Here is a 19,749-nt window from a genome sequence, read left to right as displayed (position 1 = left end):
GGTGATAAGATATTAAAATGCTTTCTAAACTTTTGTTTTAACCTCTGGAACAGAATTTCTTAAAGTTATGGGTAATTTTTCACAGCCTCTTGTGTATATATACTAATCATGTACTAAATACTTATCTATCTTATGCTGAAGAATAGTTTTTTGGGGAAAAATGATTTTTAAAAGAAGATATAAAAGTAAAAACTGTAAATGTGTATGTTTGATAGAATTATTTCCTATTAGTGCAGTTTTTCTTTCAACTGAAATTCACAGTTTTATGTGTAAAATAATTCAGTCACTGAGTAATTTCACAGTGTACTATCTTGCTAGATACTTTTAAAAAACACAATTTTATGTAATTTTGAAATGATGTATGTTTAAACTAGAAAACCAAAAATAATCATGAATATTCTAAGAGAAAATAAAATATATAGTTACAAAAAAAAAAAGAAGTGAGCAATTTGTTTTGCCACACACTCATGTTATGATGTTGTCCTCAGAGGAGGTCTAAAGCAACAGGACCACTCAAACTTAGACTGGAACCTACAGAACCATAGCCAAAATAAACCTTTTCTTTTTATACATTTATTGCCTTGTGTATTTAGTTTTAGTTATGGATAGCTGACTAATACATCCCCTAAGGTACTTGCCTTTCCAAACATTGCTGTTTCTCCTAAGGATCGATGCCCATCACTCTTCTTAACTTCTAGGCATATAATTAGACTCAAGTTCAAGGCATATAATTAGACTCAAGTTCAAGCAAGCCTCAAAAGGTGAAACACAAAGTATAGCCCATGAGGATGCATGTACACCAGAAGAACTGCATGACTTCTCTAATTTATACACACAAAAATATGGAGAATATGTGTAGAAATTGATATCAAGAGTGGGATAATGGTGGAAGGAACACAATACTAGATCACATTTAGTTGGCTGATATGGACCCACTAAACAGAGATTCTGAATTTGATGTTGCTGCTTGAGGGGTCAGAAAGTCTCTAATAGTCTGTTTGGTTGGCTGATTCATGGAACAAAAGCTGGCCTACACTAAATGAAGCTGAAATGCCAGAAATGCCTTGGTAGACTGGAGAAAAAAGTATCTAAATGCATTGGGAATCTGGAATACTAGTGTGGATTTATCATGTAACATCTGCACATTCATTCTAGGAGTGTCCAGAGGATATACTTGTTATCACAAGTGTGAGAAACAAATCTGCAGGAGCCCCAGCATCCTTGAAGAGTTCTGTGATTGCTCATCTGTATTTCAGAAATTAAAGTTGGAACTGTTTTCAATGAAAAGGGAAACATAAATGCAACGGGAGTAATTGGATCCTGGGGTAGCAGAGGCCAAGTGGAGGTACTCTGATTGCCATAGGCAAGATGGCTATAATTACCACAATGGACAGAAGAGTCAAAGCAATACTCAGAATAGTCTGATTTATAGAGATCTATAGCATTACCTAATTGACCTTGGCGTCCCCATAAAAGAATCAGATGACCAGTCTATTAAACCTTAGTTGACCTAGAAGAGTTCTAGGTCAAGGTCAGTAGAGAAGGAAGGGAACAGGGGGAAGGAGAAGATGAGGGAAAGAGAAGTACTAGGGACTGAATTAGAGCAAATTATTTTCCATGCTTTTATAATTTTGTCAAAATGAATCATAATGTTATATATATAACCAAAAAGAACTAATAAAAATAAGAGTTCTAGGTCAAGTAAACAAAGGTCTAATCTGAAGCTTAAAAAGATAACAAATAAATAAACTAGGTCATGGCACCTCGATCAATTCCCAGGCTTGAGCCTGTTTATAGGCCCAGAGCCCCTTGAATGAAAGGGATATCAAGTCTCTTTGAGGAAGGACCCTGATACACTACCAAAATTTTATACTAGTAATCTTTCTCAATCTTTCCCTGTGATGCACCAGTCAGGGTAGAGGCTTAATAGAAAGAGAGTTATTAATGGAGTTTTAGATCAGATCCATCTCACAGTGGATCTGGTGGGTCTCTGGCATCATCCTGTGGTTATTTTCCTAGTTAAAGAATGATAATTGGAATAAACATAACTCAGCAACTGTCAGAATTACTATATTAGTTCCCTGACCTGTGGAGTGAAGAATATAATGGTGGGAAAGGCCAAGTGGAAACCATCAGAACTTCCTTTAACTAAGAACATAGAAAACTAAACTATCCCATTCCTGGAAAAACAGCAGAGATTACTACTAAAATCAGGGACTTGAAAGATATAGGGGTAGCAATTCCCATCATATCACCATCAACTTAGCTATCTAGCCTGTGCAGAAAACAAATAACTATTAGAGAAAGACAGTAGAATATTATAAACTTAGCAAGATAGTGACACTAATTGTAGTTGTTCTTCCAGATGGGGTTTCATCGCTTGAGCAAATTAACACATTTCCTGTGTTAATCTAGAATGTAGCTATTGTTCTCGCAAATGTGATACCTATCAGAAAAGACAACTAGATGTAGTTTGCTTTTAGCTGTCAAGGGGCAACAATATACCTTCACTGTTCTATCTCAGAGGTTTAAAATTGTCTAGCCCTATGCCACAATTTACTTCATATGAATCTTATTTACCTTTTCCTTCCACAAGACAACACACAAAAATTCACAGAGGAAAAAAAATACAGCATAGTGGTCCATTGCACTGATGACATTAAGCTCACTGAACCTAGTAAACAAGACATAGCAACTACTCAAGATTTATGGGTAAGACATTTTCATATCAGAATATGGAAAAGAAATCTCATAGAAACTTAAGGGCAGTAAAGTACACATGACATAAATTTAGGTCCTTCTGCCTCAAGAAATTTCTAGGAGTCCAGTGGTATGGATGTCAAGACATCCCTTCTAAGGTAAAAGATAAGTTGTTGCATCTCTTCCCTGCTAAAGGCAAAAAAGAGGTACAACACTACTGAGCATCTTTGGATTTGGGAGGCAACAATTCCTCATTTTGGTGTGCTATTCTGACCCACTGGATCAACATTTACCAAGTGATCTAAAACCTGATAGTTTTGAGTGGACCTCAGCAAAAGAAAAGGCTCTGCTGTCTAAGTTGCTCTTCCACTTGGGCCATATGATCTAGCAGATCTGATGATGCTACAAGTGACAGTGGCAGATTCAGGCATTGTTTGGAACCTCTAGTAGGCCCCTATAGGTGAATCACACTGCAGATCCTTAGGATTTTGGAGGAAAGCCTACCATCCTCTATGGATTACTATCCTTTTGAAAAACACCTTTTGGTTTGCTATTGGACCTGAATTTACTCACCCACTGAATTTAAGCATTTTAGCTAACAGGGGAGAAGAGAAATTTAGCAAGGATTCTCTTAGTAATTGTAATTGAATACAGAAAAGCCCAGTGTTGAAACCCTGCCCCACAGTGGAATATTAGAAATGTGGCATACAGAATAATCGTTCCCCAATGCTGCCTTTTAGTGGCCCAAGTTCTTCTGATTGAGGCCCAGCCTGTAGATGTTGTGAGGACAGTAGCAGCCCCTGATGTACTAGACTTAGATGTTACCAGAATCATGCTCCTAGAGAATGTAGCCCAAAGTGGGTATAAACTCCATGTAAGGCTGAATACTATCACAAAAGCAATATTCAACAGTACCATAAGGAAAAACTTTGAGAAGAACTTTGAAGAAAATAGTTCCAGAGCACATGACTGTTAAGAGACATTACTTCAATCCAACATGGCAACCCCACACCTTAGGTGGTGGCCATGCCCCTCTCAGCCCCGGAAACAAGGAGATGGCCCTGAAACTGAGGAGATAATGGATTCCTCCACCTCACCATCTCCATAGCCTGTGCCCTCAGGCCTGTAGTGGTACCTGCAGCCCCACTGGCCTCTGAACCATTCTTAGGTCATTCTTCTCTTTTCTTGAAAAGTAACATATGTTCACACCCAAATAGCTTTACCATCCCCTTCCTGCCTATAAAATCAGTCCAAGAAGTCTGATAGCATTTCTTTATTTTCTCCCATCTATGTCCCCTATAGCCCAAGCTGGCAGCATTTCTACTGAGAGGGCTAATTGGATCCACAAGTCACACACCTACTCTTTTTAGCAAATAATTGTTCAGACATACCCTTGGTGTTCTTTCCAGAGTACATTTTCTCAACCTTTGCAATATATATATATGCTGAGAATTTTCAGAAGCTTCAAGTTCTGGTACCTATTTCCTAACAATTCCTTCTTTGATTTGTCCCTTTCCTCTCACATTTTCCTATAAGCAGTAAGGAGGAACCAGGCTGTGCTTTCAATGCATCCTTTAGAAATCTCCTCAGTTCAATGTTCAAGTTCATCATTTAAAAAAAAAAAGTTCATTACTTCAATTTCTACACTTGACCCAAGAGAATACAATTCCACCAAGATCTCTGCCACTTTAGAATAAAGATGGCCTTTCCTCCAGTTTGAATTAATATATTCCTCATTTCCATCTGAAACCTTACCAAAAACATCTTTAATATTCACTTTCCTACCAATAGTCTCTTCAATGCAATTTAGACTCTTTATGTTAAAGACCTCAAAATCTTTTCAGCCTCTACCCACTACCCAATCCAAAGCCACTTCCATATTTTTATGTATTTTTCATAATAGTACCCCATTTCCAAGTATGAAAATATGTGTTAGTTTCTTACAGTTGCTATAACAATGTACCATGAACTGGGGAGCTCAAAATAGCAGAAATTTATTGTCTCAGAGTTATGGAGACCAAAAGTCCAAAATCAAGATGTCAGCAGGGTCATGCTCTATTTGAAGGCACTAGGGAAGGAACTGTCCTATGCCTCTCGGTTTATAAATGTATCATTCCATTCCCAAGCCACCTTCTTCCTATATGTCTTCACCCTGTCTTCATTCTATGTGGGTGTGTATTTCTGTGTCTGTATTTCTCCCCCTTTTTAAAAAAGGACATCAGTGGATTTGGACCCACCCTAATGACCTCAACATACTTTGATTACTTCTATAAAGACTATTTCTAAATAAGGTCACAATCTAAAGTATTGAGGATTAAAACTTCAGTATATGTTATTTGGAGGACCATTTCAACCCTGGGTTCCTCATAGCTACATAGGATAGTGATGCTTACCCACTGAGAGCAGGTGGCTATAGTTCTCCAGCATTACATCTTGGTACAGGCACCTTTGAGTAGAGTCCAATTGCTGCCACTCCTCTCTACTGAAGTCCACAGTCACATCCTCAAATGACACTGGTATCTGTAACAACACAATCCTGTTCAAGGCAACACAATCAGCACTAGGGGATAGGGAAATGAAAGAAAGGACATTGTTTTTAATGATTTCTCATCATGATGTACCATGTAGTATACAAAATGCATTCATTTCATTATGAGAGTTCCCAGTCTTAATCCATTCCAGCATCAACTCTACACTACTACCCAGCATGCTGTTAGCATTGTTGTGAACAGACAAATTAAGCACGAAATTCTTGCCAAGAGAATAGGCATATTGAGCATATTAGGCACTCTAAAAGCTGAGACAGCTTCCTTAAACATATGAAGGAAAATTACCTAAAAAAGAAGAAACCCCAAAACAAAGGTAACTACATTCAGCTGAAATGCCAGCCTGCTCCACCCAGAGAAGGATGTTTTGTGAGAACAAATGGAAAGGAGCCTGAGCTGCTGGAATCTATTCCCTATGAATTAATGACATAATAAATGTAAAAAATAAATAAATAAAGGCCTGTGGGCTATAAAAATGATTTTCTTAAAAAAAATCACTTTGAGCCCCAGGGAATAATGACATTATTTGTATTCAAGATACAAAACCAATAAAAGTAGCTTATAACTTATCAAAAGGATAAGCTATTGCCATGTGTAAAATAATATCCTTCGTTGAAAGTTCAATTAGAAGTAATAAAACTAATGATAAAATAATTAGAAAAACCAAGAATAATTGGAAAATGGCACTCAGCCTGTAATACTCCTACATTTCCAGTAAGGGAAGGTATATTTGATGAAGTTGAACAACTACTATGTAAATTTGCACAAGATCTTAGAGAAGTCAATGAATTTCTTGTTCCATGAACCCCTGTAGCTCCTAATTCTTGAACTATTCTGGTTTCAGTACCATAGTCTGCAAAGTTTTTCTCTATACTTTATTTGTGCTCCACTATTTTTTTCTGTTCCTCTAGCTAACACATATAAATTCTTGCTTGATTTTACTTAGGATAGAGTTCAGTATTTATGACAGAAGATCTCTCAAGTGTTTTAGGTCTCTCTTATTTTTCTATGTATATGTCTAATACACAGGAAATCTTAGGGAAATGTATCCTACTGGAAGGATCTATAATTACCCAATCTGCAAATTATTTGCTGGTAGCCTCCCAAACTAAAGAGCAAGTAAAACTGATTCTTTGGCTTTGTTTTGGTCCCTTGCTTTATTGGGCCTCATTAGAAAAGCTCTAATATTGCCAAATAGAAGTAAAATATTTAAGGAATCTGGTGTCACATGAAGACTTCAAATTTGAAGATAAAAGAGATGCTACAATAAAATAATTTAGATAATTTGGGGGATTTGTGAGGTACCAAAGAACAATGAATTCCAGTTTTGTTCTCTGACACAAAAGCATGGTAATACTTCAGATCCTCTGATTAATGTGCCATTTGATTATTTAAGTACAAGCATCATTATCCAATCCTAATATTGTACTTGAAAGATACAAACTTCTAAACTGTATTAGTCTTTTTATCAGATCCTCTTCAGACAGACAACTATGAGCATACAATGATAATAGAAGGAAATGCTAGGCAGCAACTGAATTTTTCTGACATTCCTGTTCAAAATGCATAGTTGATAATGCATGGTTGATCATGAACCCTGGATGAAAGGGATCACTTTTAGGCTTTCTATGCTGTGGTGACTGCTCAGAAAATCTTGCAAGTTTATGTTTTGCCTCAAATCAAATCAGCCACAAGTGGCCACATTACTAGCAGCTACTAAAGCTATAATTTCTTAGTTCAGGACTTAAACTGAATCAATATAATAGTACATATGTGTTTGGTGTCTGGGAAAAATGGGATTCTTGTCTTCAATGGGAACTAAAACATTTCATGGAAAATTAATATCTGTGTTGTTAAAGGCTTCACAATTACCTTCTCAGGTATCAATAATTCACAGAAGAGCCCACATACTGCAGAATGATAGTTTCTAAAAGCAATGATTTTTCTGACAGAGCTACAAAAGTTATTGTTAAAATATGGCCAACTCTCAACTTAGAAGTTCTACTTCATTCATTTTCAAAACTATGCTTTCCAAAAGGAAGTGGACAAATGGATTAAGTGATAGTACTAAATTAACAATATAATTCCCACTCCAGGGTCTTTATTTGCTTCATTAGTATTGTTGCATTATCAATAAAATCAGCTAAGTAAAAAAGGGATTTTTAAAGACATTAGACTCCACTCTACCTACCAAAAGATGAACTTATCCCAAACATATTAAAGATACATGCTATTTGTCAGCAAAAGTCTTTACAGACTACTTTCAAAGTAAGTACTGAATTTCTTCTACCAAAAGTGCTAGGAACTTCGTGGCAGCTGGATTTCATAGAATCAATGTTTATAGATGATAGGTTTTTGTCTAGTTATGGTTGTATGCTGTTAGAATGGCCTGAAGTTTCCCCCTATTCAAAAAGTGATGCTCAGGCAGTGATAAAAGGTTCTCTTAATAAATACAATTCTTACTTTTGGGATATTAGAGAAGATTGAATCAGAGGAAGCCATTTGATTTCCATTGTTCTTTGGGAATTATGCAAATGTTTGCAGAATTCTATAAACTATCATATGCCCTATCCTTCTCAGTCCTCTGAACAAGTGAAACAAATGAATCAATTTCTTTAAAAAAAAACCTCATTGGCCAAGATTCAGTGACCTTCTCAGAAAAAGTGACCTACAATGTTACTACTAGTCTTGATAAAAATTAGAGCAATCCCTGCTATCAAGCACAGTGTCACTCCCGTTGAATTTACGTTTGGCAGCTCTATGATTTGGGACCAAGTTATAATTAACTGTTCAACTTAAATTAATCCTCTCATGATCATGTACAATATTTAAAAGGGTTTCTCTCTTTCCTAGAAACCCTGATATATAAAATCATAAGACCTAGAAGGACATGCTGTAATAAGTCTGCTACCTCTATCAACCACTAGATTTCATCTGTATACAAATATACACAGTAAAAGACCCAGTTGAGAGGGCATTTTCAAGTGCTGCTGATCACCCATTCTGCTATCAAAGTAAGAGAAAATGGAGCTGGATTTATGCTTTCTGTGCAAACCCAACACCTCAGAAGGCCTAGTCTCACAAAGGACTTGGTCCTTGAGTTTTCTAAAGTAAATGATACTGATATTGGGACTCAAGTGAAAAAGAGATACTCTGGCAAACTTATTTCTATTCTCATAGGCTACCTCATTATTCTGTTCACAGTATGGTAATTTCAATTTCTTAAGAATTATATTTAAGAGCTGGGGTTTTGGCTCAGGGAAAGAGTACTTGCCTAACATGCATGAGGCACTGTGTTCGATTCTCATCACCACATAAAAAAATAATAATAAATAAAGTTAAAAAAAACCCTTCCTTAAAAAAAAGAATTATATTTAAGCCAGGTATAGTGGCACATTCCCGTAATCCCAGGTACTCAGGAGACTGAGGTAAAAGAATCATGAATTTGAGGCCAGCCTGGGCAACACAGTGAGACATTACCGACCCCCCCCACCGCCGCCGCCCAAAAAAGAAAAACTAGTTTCACATTTTACTAGAAAACAAATTTGTTATTTATTATGTTGCTTTTTTCTGTACTCCCAGTCATGGTCTCCATGATTAGATATTCCCAATGAATACCATATTATATTCCCAAAATAGACATGATCTGGACTTTCAAGTCCAACAATCCAATTATTGGCACAATAATAGTGTAACTATCTTCATTACTAATTTTTGAGGGTACCAAATTAAATTAACTAATATAATCCAGATACTCAAGATCTAAATTTCATATTGAAATGTTTTATGAACCGCTTTGGCTGGAAGGATCCTTACAGAAGAAAGGAATCTTTCTCAGGTATAAAAGCCTGAGGTTTTCACAAACCCCATCCACCAAAAGAAGCAGAGTCAAACTCTGGTTTCACCTTGTAACCATCCCAATTTGGAATTTGTGAAGAGGCCTATTTGAGGCTATATACAAGAGCAAAAGGAGACTTATTAGAATAGAAGCCTGGAAGGAATAGGAACAGACACAATTACACCTCTTTTGATACTGAGACTCTGAATAATAGACTTTAAAATAATTAGGATATAAGGCCTCTGGAGGGCTACTGTTTAGGCTTGGGTTGGTAAAACTTTATAAGGATCTACAAAATAACAATGATTTGACAAGACAATAATCTGTCAAATTAATGTACAAGTAAATGAGATGTTTTGCACATTGCTAATCAAGAATGTGCTTTTGGGGGGCTGGGGTTGTGGCTCAGTGGTAGAGCACTTGCCTAGCACATGTGAGGCACTGGGTTTGATCCTCAGCACCAAATAAAAATAAATTAATTAAATAAAGGTATTGTGTCCATCTATAGCTAAAAAAAAATTTAAAAAAGAATGTGCTTTAACCATTCACCACTGGTAATGTTACACTGACTTTTCAAATTCACCCTATGATAATTTTCATAATTGCTTTGCTTCACATTTTACTATATATTTGCTACACCTTTAGGTGGCTGGCTACAAACTGCCTATGGGGATAGGAAAGATGGTGGAATGAGATGAACATCATTAACCTAGGTACATGTATGATTGCACGAATGGTAGGACCCTACTTTGGGTACAACCAGAAGTGAAAAATTGTGCTCCACTTGTGTACAATGAATTGAAGAGCATTCTGCTGTCATGTATAAATGATTAGAACAAATAAATATTTTTTTGTGGTGCTGGGGATTGAACCCAGGGCCTTGTGCATGCAAGGCAAGCACTCTACCAACTGAGCTATATCCCCAGCCAATAAATAAATTTTTAAAAAAAATAAATAATTTTAAAAGGCAGAAATGGTAGGTGATGGAGACAATTAGACAATTGTAGTGTTACTACAAAAGAAGGGAAAATTGTGAGAGGAAAAATTGAATTTTCCCTATTTCAAAAATGGAGATACCTCTTGAGAAAACTTCTAAATCTTTCTTTTGCCCCTTTGAAATGTTAACAGATTGCTTGAGATGCACAATGCATTCTGGCTTAATGCTTATTCAATAATAAAACTCTTTTCTTTCTACTTTACATTGTGGAAGGATTTCTGGGGATGGCCAGGAATTTTTACTTTTAACATGCAATCAGGCTGATTCTGGCTACTGCTTATTTTTTCTTCCTATAATAGGTCTTGTGACTTTTGCCAGCACACTTGAAACTGTGGCAAGCCCTCTTATTAGCTTGCAAGTAGGGTGACATCTCAGTTCTTCACATTTTTAAACTCTTTTTTAATATTTATTTTTTTAATATTTTAATATCTTTATTTCACTTATTTATTTTTATGTGGTGCTGAGGATCGAACCTAGGGTCTCGCGTGTGCAAGGTGAGTGCTCTACCACTGAGCCACAGACCCAGCCCCTTAATATTTATTTTTTAGGTGTAGATGGACACAACACAATGCCTTTATTTTTATGGGGTGCTGAGAATCAAACCTGGGTCCCTCCCATGCTAGGCGAGTGCTCTGCCGCTAAGCCACAACCCCAGCCTCTCTTCACATTTTTTGAGGTGATAGATATTGAACTTGGGGCCTCACACATGTTAGGCAAGTGCTCTACCACTGAGCTACATTCCCAGCCCTTCACAGACGTTGATACTGACAGCAAAGACCAGTTTGTATTCAAGTAACAAGGCCTTCAATATGCATTTTCATCTCTCCCCCAGGGGAACTGAGTACCTTATTATTTAACATCAGTGGGTCTGGCATCAACATGACTGCCTCCACCCCAAATAGCCAAAATTGTCATTAATATAGAGCAACCCCCTTGGTTAGCATCTTAGCCCATTTTCTATAATAGTATTCCTGGGACTGGGTGATTTATGAATGAAAGAGGTTTATTTTGCCTCATGGTTCTGAAGGGTGGGAAGATCTGCTCAGCTGTAATTCATGGCAGAAAGTGAAAGGACAAGTGGTTGCATGTGGAAGAGACAAACACAAGGGTTAACCCTGCTTCACAACAATTGGCCCTCACAGAAACTAATTCAGAGAATGAAAACCCCTTACACTTTTGGACTTACCATTCTAGGGACAGCCCTTCGGAAAAGCAGTTATTAGCTTGCTATGGGCCCTTGTTAAAACTGAACACCCGACCCATGGTGGCCTTGTGATTCTTCACCCTGACAATACTATTTTGGTGTAATCTGATTGAGACTCAATGACTAACAAAATAAGAAGAAACCAAAAGGCCTCACTTATCAAAAGAATAATATATTCGAGGGGCTGGGGATGGGGCTCAAGCGGTAGCGTGCTCGCTTGGCATGTGCGGGGCACTGGGTTCGATCCTCAGCACCACATAAAAATAAAATAAAAGATGTTGTGTCCACCAAAACCTAAAAAATAAAAAAAAGAATAATATATTCAAGCTGGCCCAATCCCAGCAGCATCTTGGCTTTCCATGAAAATGGGACAACTACTCCTTTAAGGGAAATTTTATTTCCCACTTTATCAACTAGTTTGTACTAGTTGCAGGGCAAAATGGAATCCTCAATTCAAAGAGGTTCCCCTAAATGTCTGGGCCTCATCCACTAATGGTTTGGCTGAGATGAAATCTGATGGTTTCTACTAGACTGTTCAACCTAAGAAGACCTGAGAATGGACGTGGGTGCTCCACTCAGCAGGTAGAACTCAAGGCCATTTTCCTAACTCTGCCCAATATTCCCTTTGGTATTTATTGATTCTTGAGCTATTAACAGTGGTTCAGCTATTGGTCTCCCACTTGAAAGACCATAGACAGATTAGACAGTTAGGTATCATGGACTGTAGAAACAAATTGCAGCTATGAATAGAATGGTCTGGGTCATCCACATAGATGCCCATGGTAAGCATCTACTCTGATGAAACTGCCTAGCTTACTGTCATTGACACTTGGATCCATCATCACATTAGATATGACAATGCATCCATTGTCAAAGACTGGGCATAAATTAGGAGACCCTGTATTTCTGATACAGAAGCTACCACTGTATGCCAATCTTGTGACTTCTACAAGATGGCCCATTGTGATGGGAAACAACACATCACATGAGGTTGGTCCCATTTGCTCCTTTTGAATTAACTACAATATACCTTAAGCCACCTCTAAGAGCTTTCACTGAGGCTGTGCCACTGTTGACATTTCTTCAGGTTAAACAATTGCTGTTTCAAACTGCTCAGCTAATTGCAGCTGCACACTGTGGCTATTTTGATTTTCCAAACTATTTATAGCCTGAAAATGTCACACCTTTTATTTAAAAGCCATGCAACTATGGGCTGATAGTCAAGGTATATGATTGATTTCCACAACCCCTGCTAACCACTGGCATCTGGCATTAAGTGTTGAAACAGCCTCTTCAAAAATCAATTCACATAGCTGGTGATGTAGTTAAGTGGTAGAGTGCTTTCAGCACATGCAAGGCCCTTGATTCAGTCCCCAGTACCCACCAAATTAAGTAAATAAAATAAAATATAATAGATATGAGTTTTAAAAAAATGACTCAGAGGGACTTCCAACTCTGCCTCCCTCACTTCACTATTATTACTTAGGCAGTTTGGTCAGTGAATATGGCTGACCCCAGAAGGGGATTATCTTCTTTCAACAATTACCTTGACAATGACAAAAGCAAAGAGCATTGAGGGTCATACAGATGTATTTTGAAAACTTGGGATTTTGTTTGGAACATTTCTGGGTATAATCTTTCTTTCCCCTAACAGCATCCCAGACTACAGTGGTTAGTAAACTCCTCAGTGGCATCCCAGTGAGAAAGGAGCTTAAGGAACTTAAATTTAATTCTGATCAGCCACCTGGATTCTCCAGTTCCAAGGACATTGCTCTAGATAATAATTACCACTTGATTCAGTACACCACTTGCTACGTCCCCCTACAGTGACCAAATGGGCCAAGGTGCAGAACATAACAGATCTCTGTGAATTTATAAAAATGCCCTGTCCCTCTTGGACCTCATTCATTCAGATAAAAGGTCTAGAAACTACGGCTGGGGCTGTAGCTCAGTGGTAAAGTGCTTGCCTCACATGTGTGAGGCACTGGGTTCAATCCTCAGCACCACATAAAAATAAATAAAGATACTGTGTGTTCGTCTACAACTAAATAAATATATTTTTAAAAAGAGGTCTAGAAACTAATAGGAGATGATTGGGCAGAAAATGTGAACTTATAGCTACTACAGTAGACCACAATGATTCTGCATCAGTAAAAGGAAGGCACCAACCCACTGTCTAAGGAGGAAACCCCAGAAAGTACGGGGTGGGGGGAGAATAGGGGGAAAAGAGGAGAGAGAGAGAGACAGAGACAGACTGACAGACAGACAATAAAAATCTGTCTTTCAGAACCATCCCTGAAGCATTCCTCACAAAGGATATTGCCCTGTTACATCTCCCCCAAATTGTTGCAAGGACCTGAAATAACTGACGGTGGGATCTGTCAACAATCTCCCCTCCAAGGGAGGGCTCTGGCTCCCACACCTTACATGCAAAGCACTGTCAACTCCTCCAAATGGCTTCCTGAACCCCTTACTACAGCCATCACTCAGCAATTCTGTGGGGCAGAATACTAGGTGGCTGGTGGCTGGTGGCATGGACATGTAGAACCAGTTGGAATAACTGCCTTTAGGTGGTTTCCAATAAAAAGAATTAGACTCAAGTTTTCAAACAGATGAGAACTCTTGACAACACTGAAATTCACCTGAGCCATGAAAATGGTTACAGTAAAGAAATCCCCACACCTGTTTATGTTTCTTCGTGAAAAATAATTTACCACAAAGAGCCATTCTTCCCCATATGACATAGCTAAGGCTTGCTGTCCACTCTGTCATAAAACAGACTCTTAGACTCATTGTCTACCTGTGAAAATACCAAATATAGACCTTCCCCCTTGTGCCTGAACCTGTGGACAAGGCCTGACACAGATGCTCCAACTCCCCTTTTTTGTGTGTCACGAATGATTAACCAAGTTGTTGTCTTCCTGAAATAACTAGACATAGAGGTAAATATTTTCAAAAACAATCTCCTAGTAAATATCTTTTTTATTATATTATTTTATTTATTTATATGTGGTGCTGAGAATCGAACCCAGTGCCTCACACATGCTAGGCAAGCACTCTACCACTGAGCCACAATCCCAGCACCCTGGTAAATACCTTCACCTACAATTTGTCTACTCCTCCCTACAAAACTATAAGGCAAAACCACCCTGTCATGGCTCCAGTGTTTGGATCTAGGGTTATCCCTAGTACAATAAGCCTTCATAAAATCAATTTTCTTACTTCATAATTTTTTTGTCTTAGACAGTTTGCTGCCATGAATTGAACAGAACTAAAAACTCACTTCCAGACTCCCTTCTCCACCCAGGTTCTAGGGCCTCTCCAATTCACCATGATGTGACCCTTCCTTGACTGGTGATTTTGGGGATCCATAGTGAGTCTAGCCTTTGATTTCTGTGTTCTGGACATAGTCTGTAGAAGCACAATAAGGATCCAATTCTTTGAGTACTCTTTTGGTTTTCTTTTGTTGGTGGATTTTGTTTAATCTTTGTACTCATTGTAAACTCTCAATCGAATTCTTGACCACTTGAAAAAATTCTTGCTAATTATATTGCTATATAATTTCAGTTTGTTACCTCCAAAATGGTATAAATTTACTAAGGACCACTTAAAATTCCAATGCAGCCCTGAGATCTTCCTAAATTTATTAATTTTGTGAAGTACCTCAAATCTTGAAGTTCTAAGATCTCTCCTCACCAGTGGTCAGATGATGATGATAATGATGATGATGATGATGATTTTGTTACAAGGCTGAATAACAAGAAAATGTCTCCAATATATTTGAAACTGTATAGTCCCTTAAGAACTGTTTCTCTCACCACTGGCTCATTCTTCCTGCTCCTCTTTCACTCTTAACTAAACTGCACAATCCTTTCCTTACACAGGTGAGTTAGTTTAGTTAGTGGCACCTTCCTCGTGTGCCACTTCAGCCCTTTCCTATTCCTCCATATTCTGCAGATTCCCTTTGCCCCTCCTACTCCTCCTCTTTACCTTCTCCTGATCCTATATCTCCATCATAACCCATATTATTGGCCTTTTCCACCTGCAATACAAGGAAGGTCAATAACTTGAGCACCCACCTAAACAAGTATTCTTTAGGCCTTGATCTTGTTCAGATTTACATGCTATTATTATTAGAGACTTTCCAGACCCCTGTAAGAATGGACAATAACTCAATAATCAATTCAGACTGGTCCTCGAGGTATATTCTCCTGGACCTCCTACTTTGTGTGTGTGTGTGCGTGTGTAATGCTGAGGATGGAACCAAGGGCCTTGTGCATGCTTCGCAAGTGCTTTATCACTGAGCTACACCCTCAGCCCTATATGGGGCTGGGGTTTGAGGGAGCAGATTGCCTGGATATTCCCTTCTAATCTCATTAAGTTGTGAAGCCATAGGTATGCATTGTGTTGATCTGGTCTTTTCTGTGGTGAAGTCCTTATGGTGTTGAACTAATAGATGTATTTAGGAGAGAAGAGGATTTTGCCAATTTACCTTACATTTTTTAATAATAACTCCAAGTTCTGGTTGTAAGCTGTTGATGAAGTTATTAACCAATGCAGATGTGGTTTAATTTTCAAGAGCAAGACTGGAGTAGTTCTTCCAAATATTTTCTAATCTCAGTCAGTAGTTAGACATCAATTCACTTCTTTGTTTTCTAGAATATTATATCTTTGACTAATAAATGAGCAGAAAATGATGGGAATGGATTCTAAAAGCCTCTCTTGTGGTGTTTTTTAATTTGTATATAAACTTCAGAGTGTTCTGTTATTTTTAAAGGTCCATATCCTAGTTCACTAGCAGTTGCAAGAGTTAATATGAATTACGAAGCCCAGGGATAGGGGTGTGGCTCAGTGGTAGTGTTTGCCTAGCAAGTCCAAGGTTCTATCCTCAGCACCCCAAAATTAAATAATTAATTATGCTTAAAAAAAACATAGATAGGACAGCATGGTAATCCCAGTGGCTTGGGAGGCTGAAGCAAGATTATTGCAAGTTCAAAGTCAGTCCCAGAAACTTAGCCAGGGCCTAAGCAACTTAGTGAGAACCTGCCTCAATATTAAAAAAAGGTGGGGGCTGGGGTTGTGGCTCATTGATTAAGTGCCCCTGGGTTCAATGCCCAGTACCCAAAAAACAAAGCAACACCCATAGATAGGAATATTTGCAGATATCATTATAAAAAGGGGGAAGAATTGGACTTGGGAATCCCTAGCCCACAAAAAGGAACGAGAATTAAAAAATAAAACCCATTTTCCCAATAACTTTCCTTTGAGGTACCATCCCCCCTTGTATCCGTAACTGACTTAATGGACAAGAGGAGATAATCATCCCCAGCCATGGACATCCTATCACCTTCCTAGTGGACATAATGGTAACATTTTCCACCATTAACACCTGATTTTCCCACCACCCTCCTTCACAGTATATAAACCATCCCTGTGGTAGGACTTGATAACTATCATATGACTTGTCTTCTTCTAAATCTGTTTCTGTCTCACTATAACTATAACTATGACTATATATATATATATGGATCTTTTATTTTATTTATTTATATGCAGTGCAGAGGATCGAACCCAGGGCCTCACACATGCCAGGCAAGTGCTCTACCACTGAGCCACAGCTCCAGCCTTCACTATGACCTCTTATTATCCAGCATAGCTTTCTGATTAGATACACTACTCCAATAAGCCCACTGGGAAGAGAACAACTTTTAAATGTGAACCAGTGAGCTACAAACACTCTACTTGTGTCTGTATATGTTTATTTATCTGTGATTAATATTTTTCTACCTCTGAGGGAAAAAAAACAAATATTCCTATAATTTCCCCCAAATAGTCTAAACTTCCAATACTTTCAATGTATTAAAAAAAGAATTAAAGAAGCTAACCCAAATGATTTGAGAATTCAAGTTCATATAATTTACATAAATCTTTGGCAATCAAGACTAATTTAATATTGTGGGTTAATAAAGATAGCCATGTCTTCTGTATTATCAGCACCAAATGTAATACAAGCATACATTTTTATTGCAACCAGTTTTGTTTTTAATGAAATAAAGTAGAAGAGGAAAATATCCCAGGACATTATTTCTAAAGAGGATTATATGTAAAACTTTAATTCTATTGTGTGTGTGTGTACATGTATGTCTGTGAATGCACAGGGGGATATATATATACTGGCATGTACACACAAACATACATACATACATGTTCCAATAATGTAAAATGCAATTCACTGTGCATCAACGTCAAAAATCATTTTAAAATATTCAATGAACCTTTTTTAAAAATGTTTAAAAGATTCTGTTCTATTTGTTAGCTTCCCTTGGAGGACAAGCAAGGCAATAGGTGCAATATCATTTTCTATCAGATAATTTATTTGCTTGAAAAATCCAGAATATCTGGTTAAAGCCTAGGAAGTGACCCTTTTCCTCTGTCCACAAAGGAGTATCTAGGGGAGCTTTGCAACCACGTCAGTGCTCCATGAACAATGACCACCACACCTTTCATTCCAAATTACCATCAATCCCTAGTTCACTGTTTTCCCCCACATTCCCCATGCAGGCTTACCAATTGTGATTATTTCTGGCAAGAGCAGTCATGGCTATGGTGAAAAAAACCCTGAAATCCAAAAGTGATCTAACAACTTTCAGGTGATTTTCTAGATAAAAAATTGACAGTGAACAGAAACATACATTATGTTTTCAAGATGGATATATCCTTTCTAAACTTATGCAGGTTTGCTGATTGAATAAGGCAGCACTTCATCTACTAGACATTCAAGATTATAAAAAAATATAAATTTCTATCTAACCAAATTGAATCATTATTTTGATAAAATTTAAAAATAATTATTTTTAGTGGCATATCAGTTTGAAGATAGTTTACAGTATATTTAGGTAAGTTAAAACCTTGAACTTGTGTTAGTTAATGGTTGGTTATTTTATTCATTAGATACCTATATAATTTCTAAGCTAGAAATAATTAGGCATAACTTTAAGTTTCTGTATCTTTTGCATCTTAATTTTATATGGTATATAAAGTATTATGGTTTGGATCTGGAATTCTCCCAAAGTCTCACATGCTCAGAGGTGGGGCTTTGGGGGAGTGATTGGATCATGAGGGTTCTGACCTCATCACTGGATTAATCCATTGATAACTGAAGATTCTACTGGGAAGTAGGGCCTTGTTGGAAGAAGTAGATCACGGTGGGGCATGCAATGGAAGGGTTTATCTTCTCTCTAGCCCCTTCTCTCCCTCTCTCGGCTTCCTAGATGCCATGACCTGAGCATATTTCCCCTGCCATGTCCCTCTGCCATGATGTTCTGTCTCAAATCAGGCTCCGATCAATGGAGCCAGTAGACCATGGACTGAATCCTCTGAAACTGTGAGCCAAAATAAGCTTTTCTATCCTATAAGTTGTTTCTGACAGGTATTTTAGTCACAATGACAAAAAGATGAGTAACAGAGAACTATATATATGTTTGGGTTGGTTTCGGATTTACCATTTTGAGAAGTTGTAGTACAGGTTGAGTATCCCTTATTCAAAATACTTCAAAGTTTTTCTGATTTTGAAATACTTGCACAGACTTTTACAAGTTGGGCATCCTTAATCTAAAAATCTAAAATCCTCCAAAATCCAAAGCTTTTTAAACATCACATCAGTCATCAAAAAGTTTCAGATTTCAGGCTGGGGTAATGGCTCAGCGGTAGAGCATTCACATAGCACATTTGAGGCCCTGGGTTTGATCCTCAGCAGCACATGAAACAATAAATAAATAAAATAAAGGTATAAAAAAGTGTAACTTTAAAAAAAAGTTTCATGGACTGGGGATGTGGCTCAAGCGGTAGCGCGCTCGCCTGGCATGCGTGCGGCCCGGGTTCGATCCTCAGCACCACATATAAACAAAGATGTTGTGTCTGCCGAAAACTAAAAAAAATAAATAAATAAATAAATATTAAAATTTTTAAAAAAAAGTTTCAGATTTCAACACCTTTGGATTTGGGATTTTTGGATTAGGAATATTAATATAAATTATATATAAAGGTGGTATATGGATCCCAGCTACTCAGGAGGCTGAGGCAGGAGAATCTAGGCAATTTAGTGAGACTCTGTCTCAAAAAAAAAATTAAATGTCTGAAGATGCAGCTCAGTGGTAGAATACCCCAGGCTCAATGCCCAGAATCACAAAAAAATTAAAAAGGGTATGTATGGCTATTTCAAAACTTGTAAGATGAATGTTCATAAACTCCAATAATCTGTTACAAAATGCTGGTATATGACAGATAATTTACAATTCTTAATAGTTTCTAGTTTTTTTTCCGTGAAATAGAAGTTACTGTGTTTAAAAGCCATAATCAGGGCTGGGATTGTGGCTCACCAGTAGAGTGCTCGCCTAGCACGGGTTCAATCCTCAGCACCACATAAAAATAAAGGCATTGTGTTGTGTCCATCTACACCTAAAAA

The 19,749-nt window shown here is 37.6% G+C and overlaps 1 protein-coding gene across 1 annotated transcript in view; it reads right to left on the bottom strand.

The window, feature by feature from the left end:
* Positions 1-19,749, bottom strand: part of Znf81 (zinc finger protein 81) — a 54,427-nt gene that overhangs the window by 24,583 nt on the left and 10,095 nt on the right. The window contains exon 2 of the mRNA XM_077107579.1: positions 5,094-5,220. Within this exon, the coding sequence (XP_076963694.1) occupies positions 5,094-5,220 (127 nt within the window). The remainder of the gene's footprint in view (positions 1-5,093; positions 5,221-19,749) is intronic.

This window comes from Callospermophilus lateralis, chromosome X (assembly GCF_048772815.1).
Source record: "Callospermophilus lateralis isolate mCalLat2 chromosome X, mCalLat2.hap1, whole genome shotgun sequence".
Classification (NCBI taxonomy): domain Eukaryota; kingdom Metazoa; phylum Chordata; class Mammalia; order Rodentia; family Sciuridae; genus Callospermophilus; species Callospermophilus lateralis.
The sequence above is the reverse complement of the archived record's forward strand: the minus strand, read 5'-3'. Positions and strand labels throughout refer to the sequence as shown.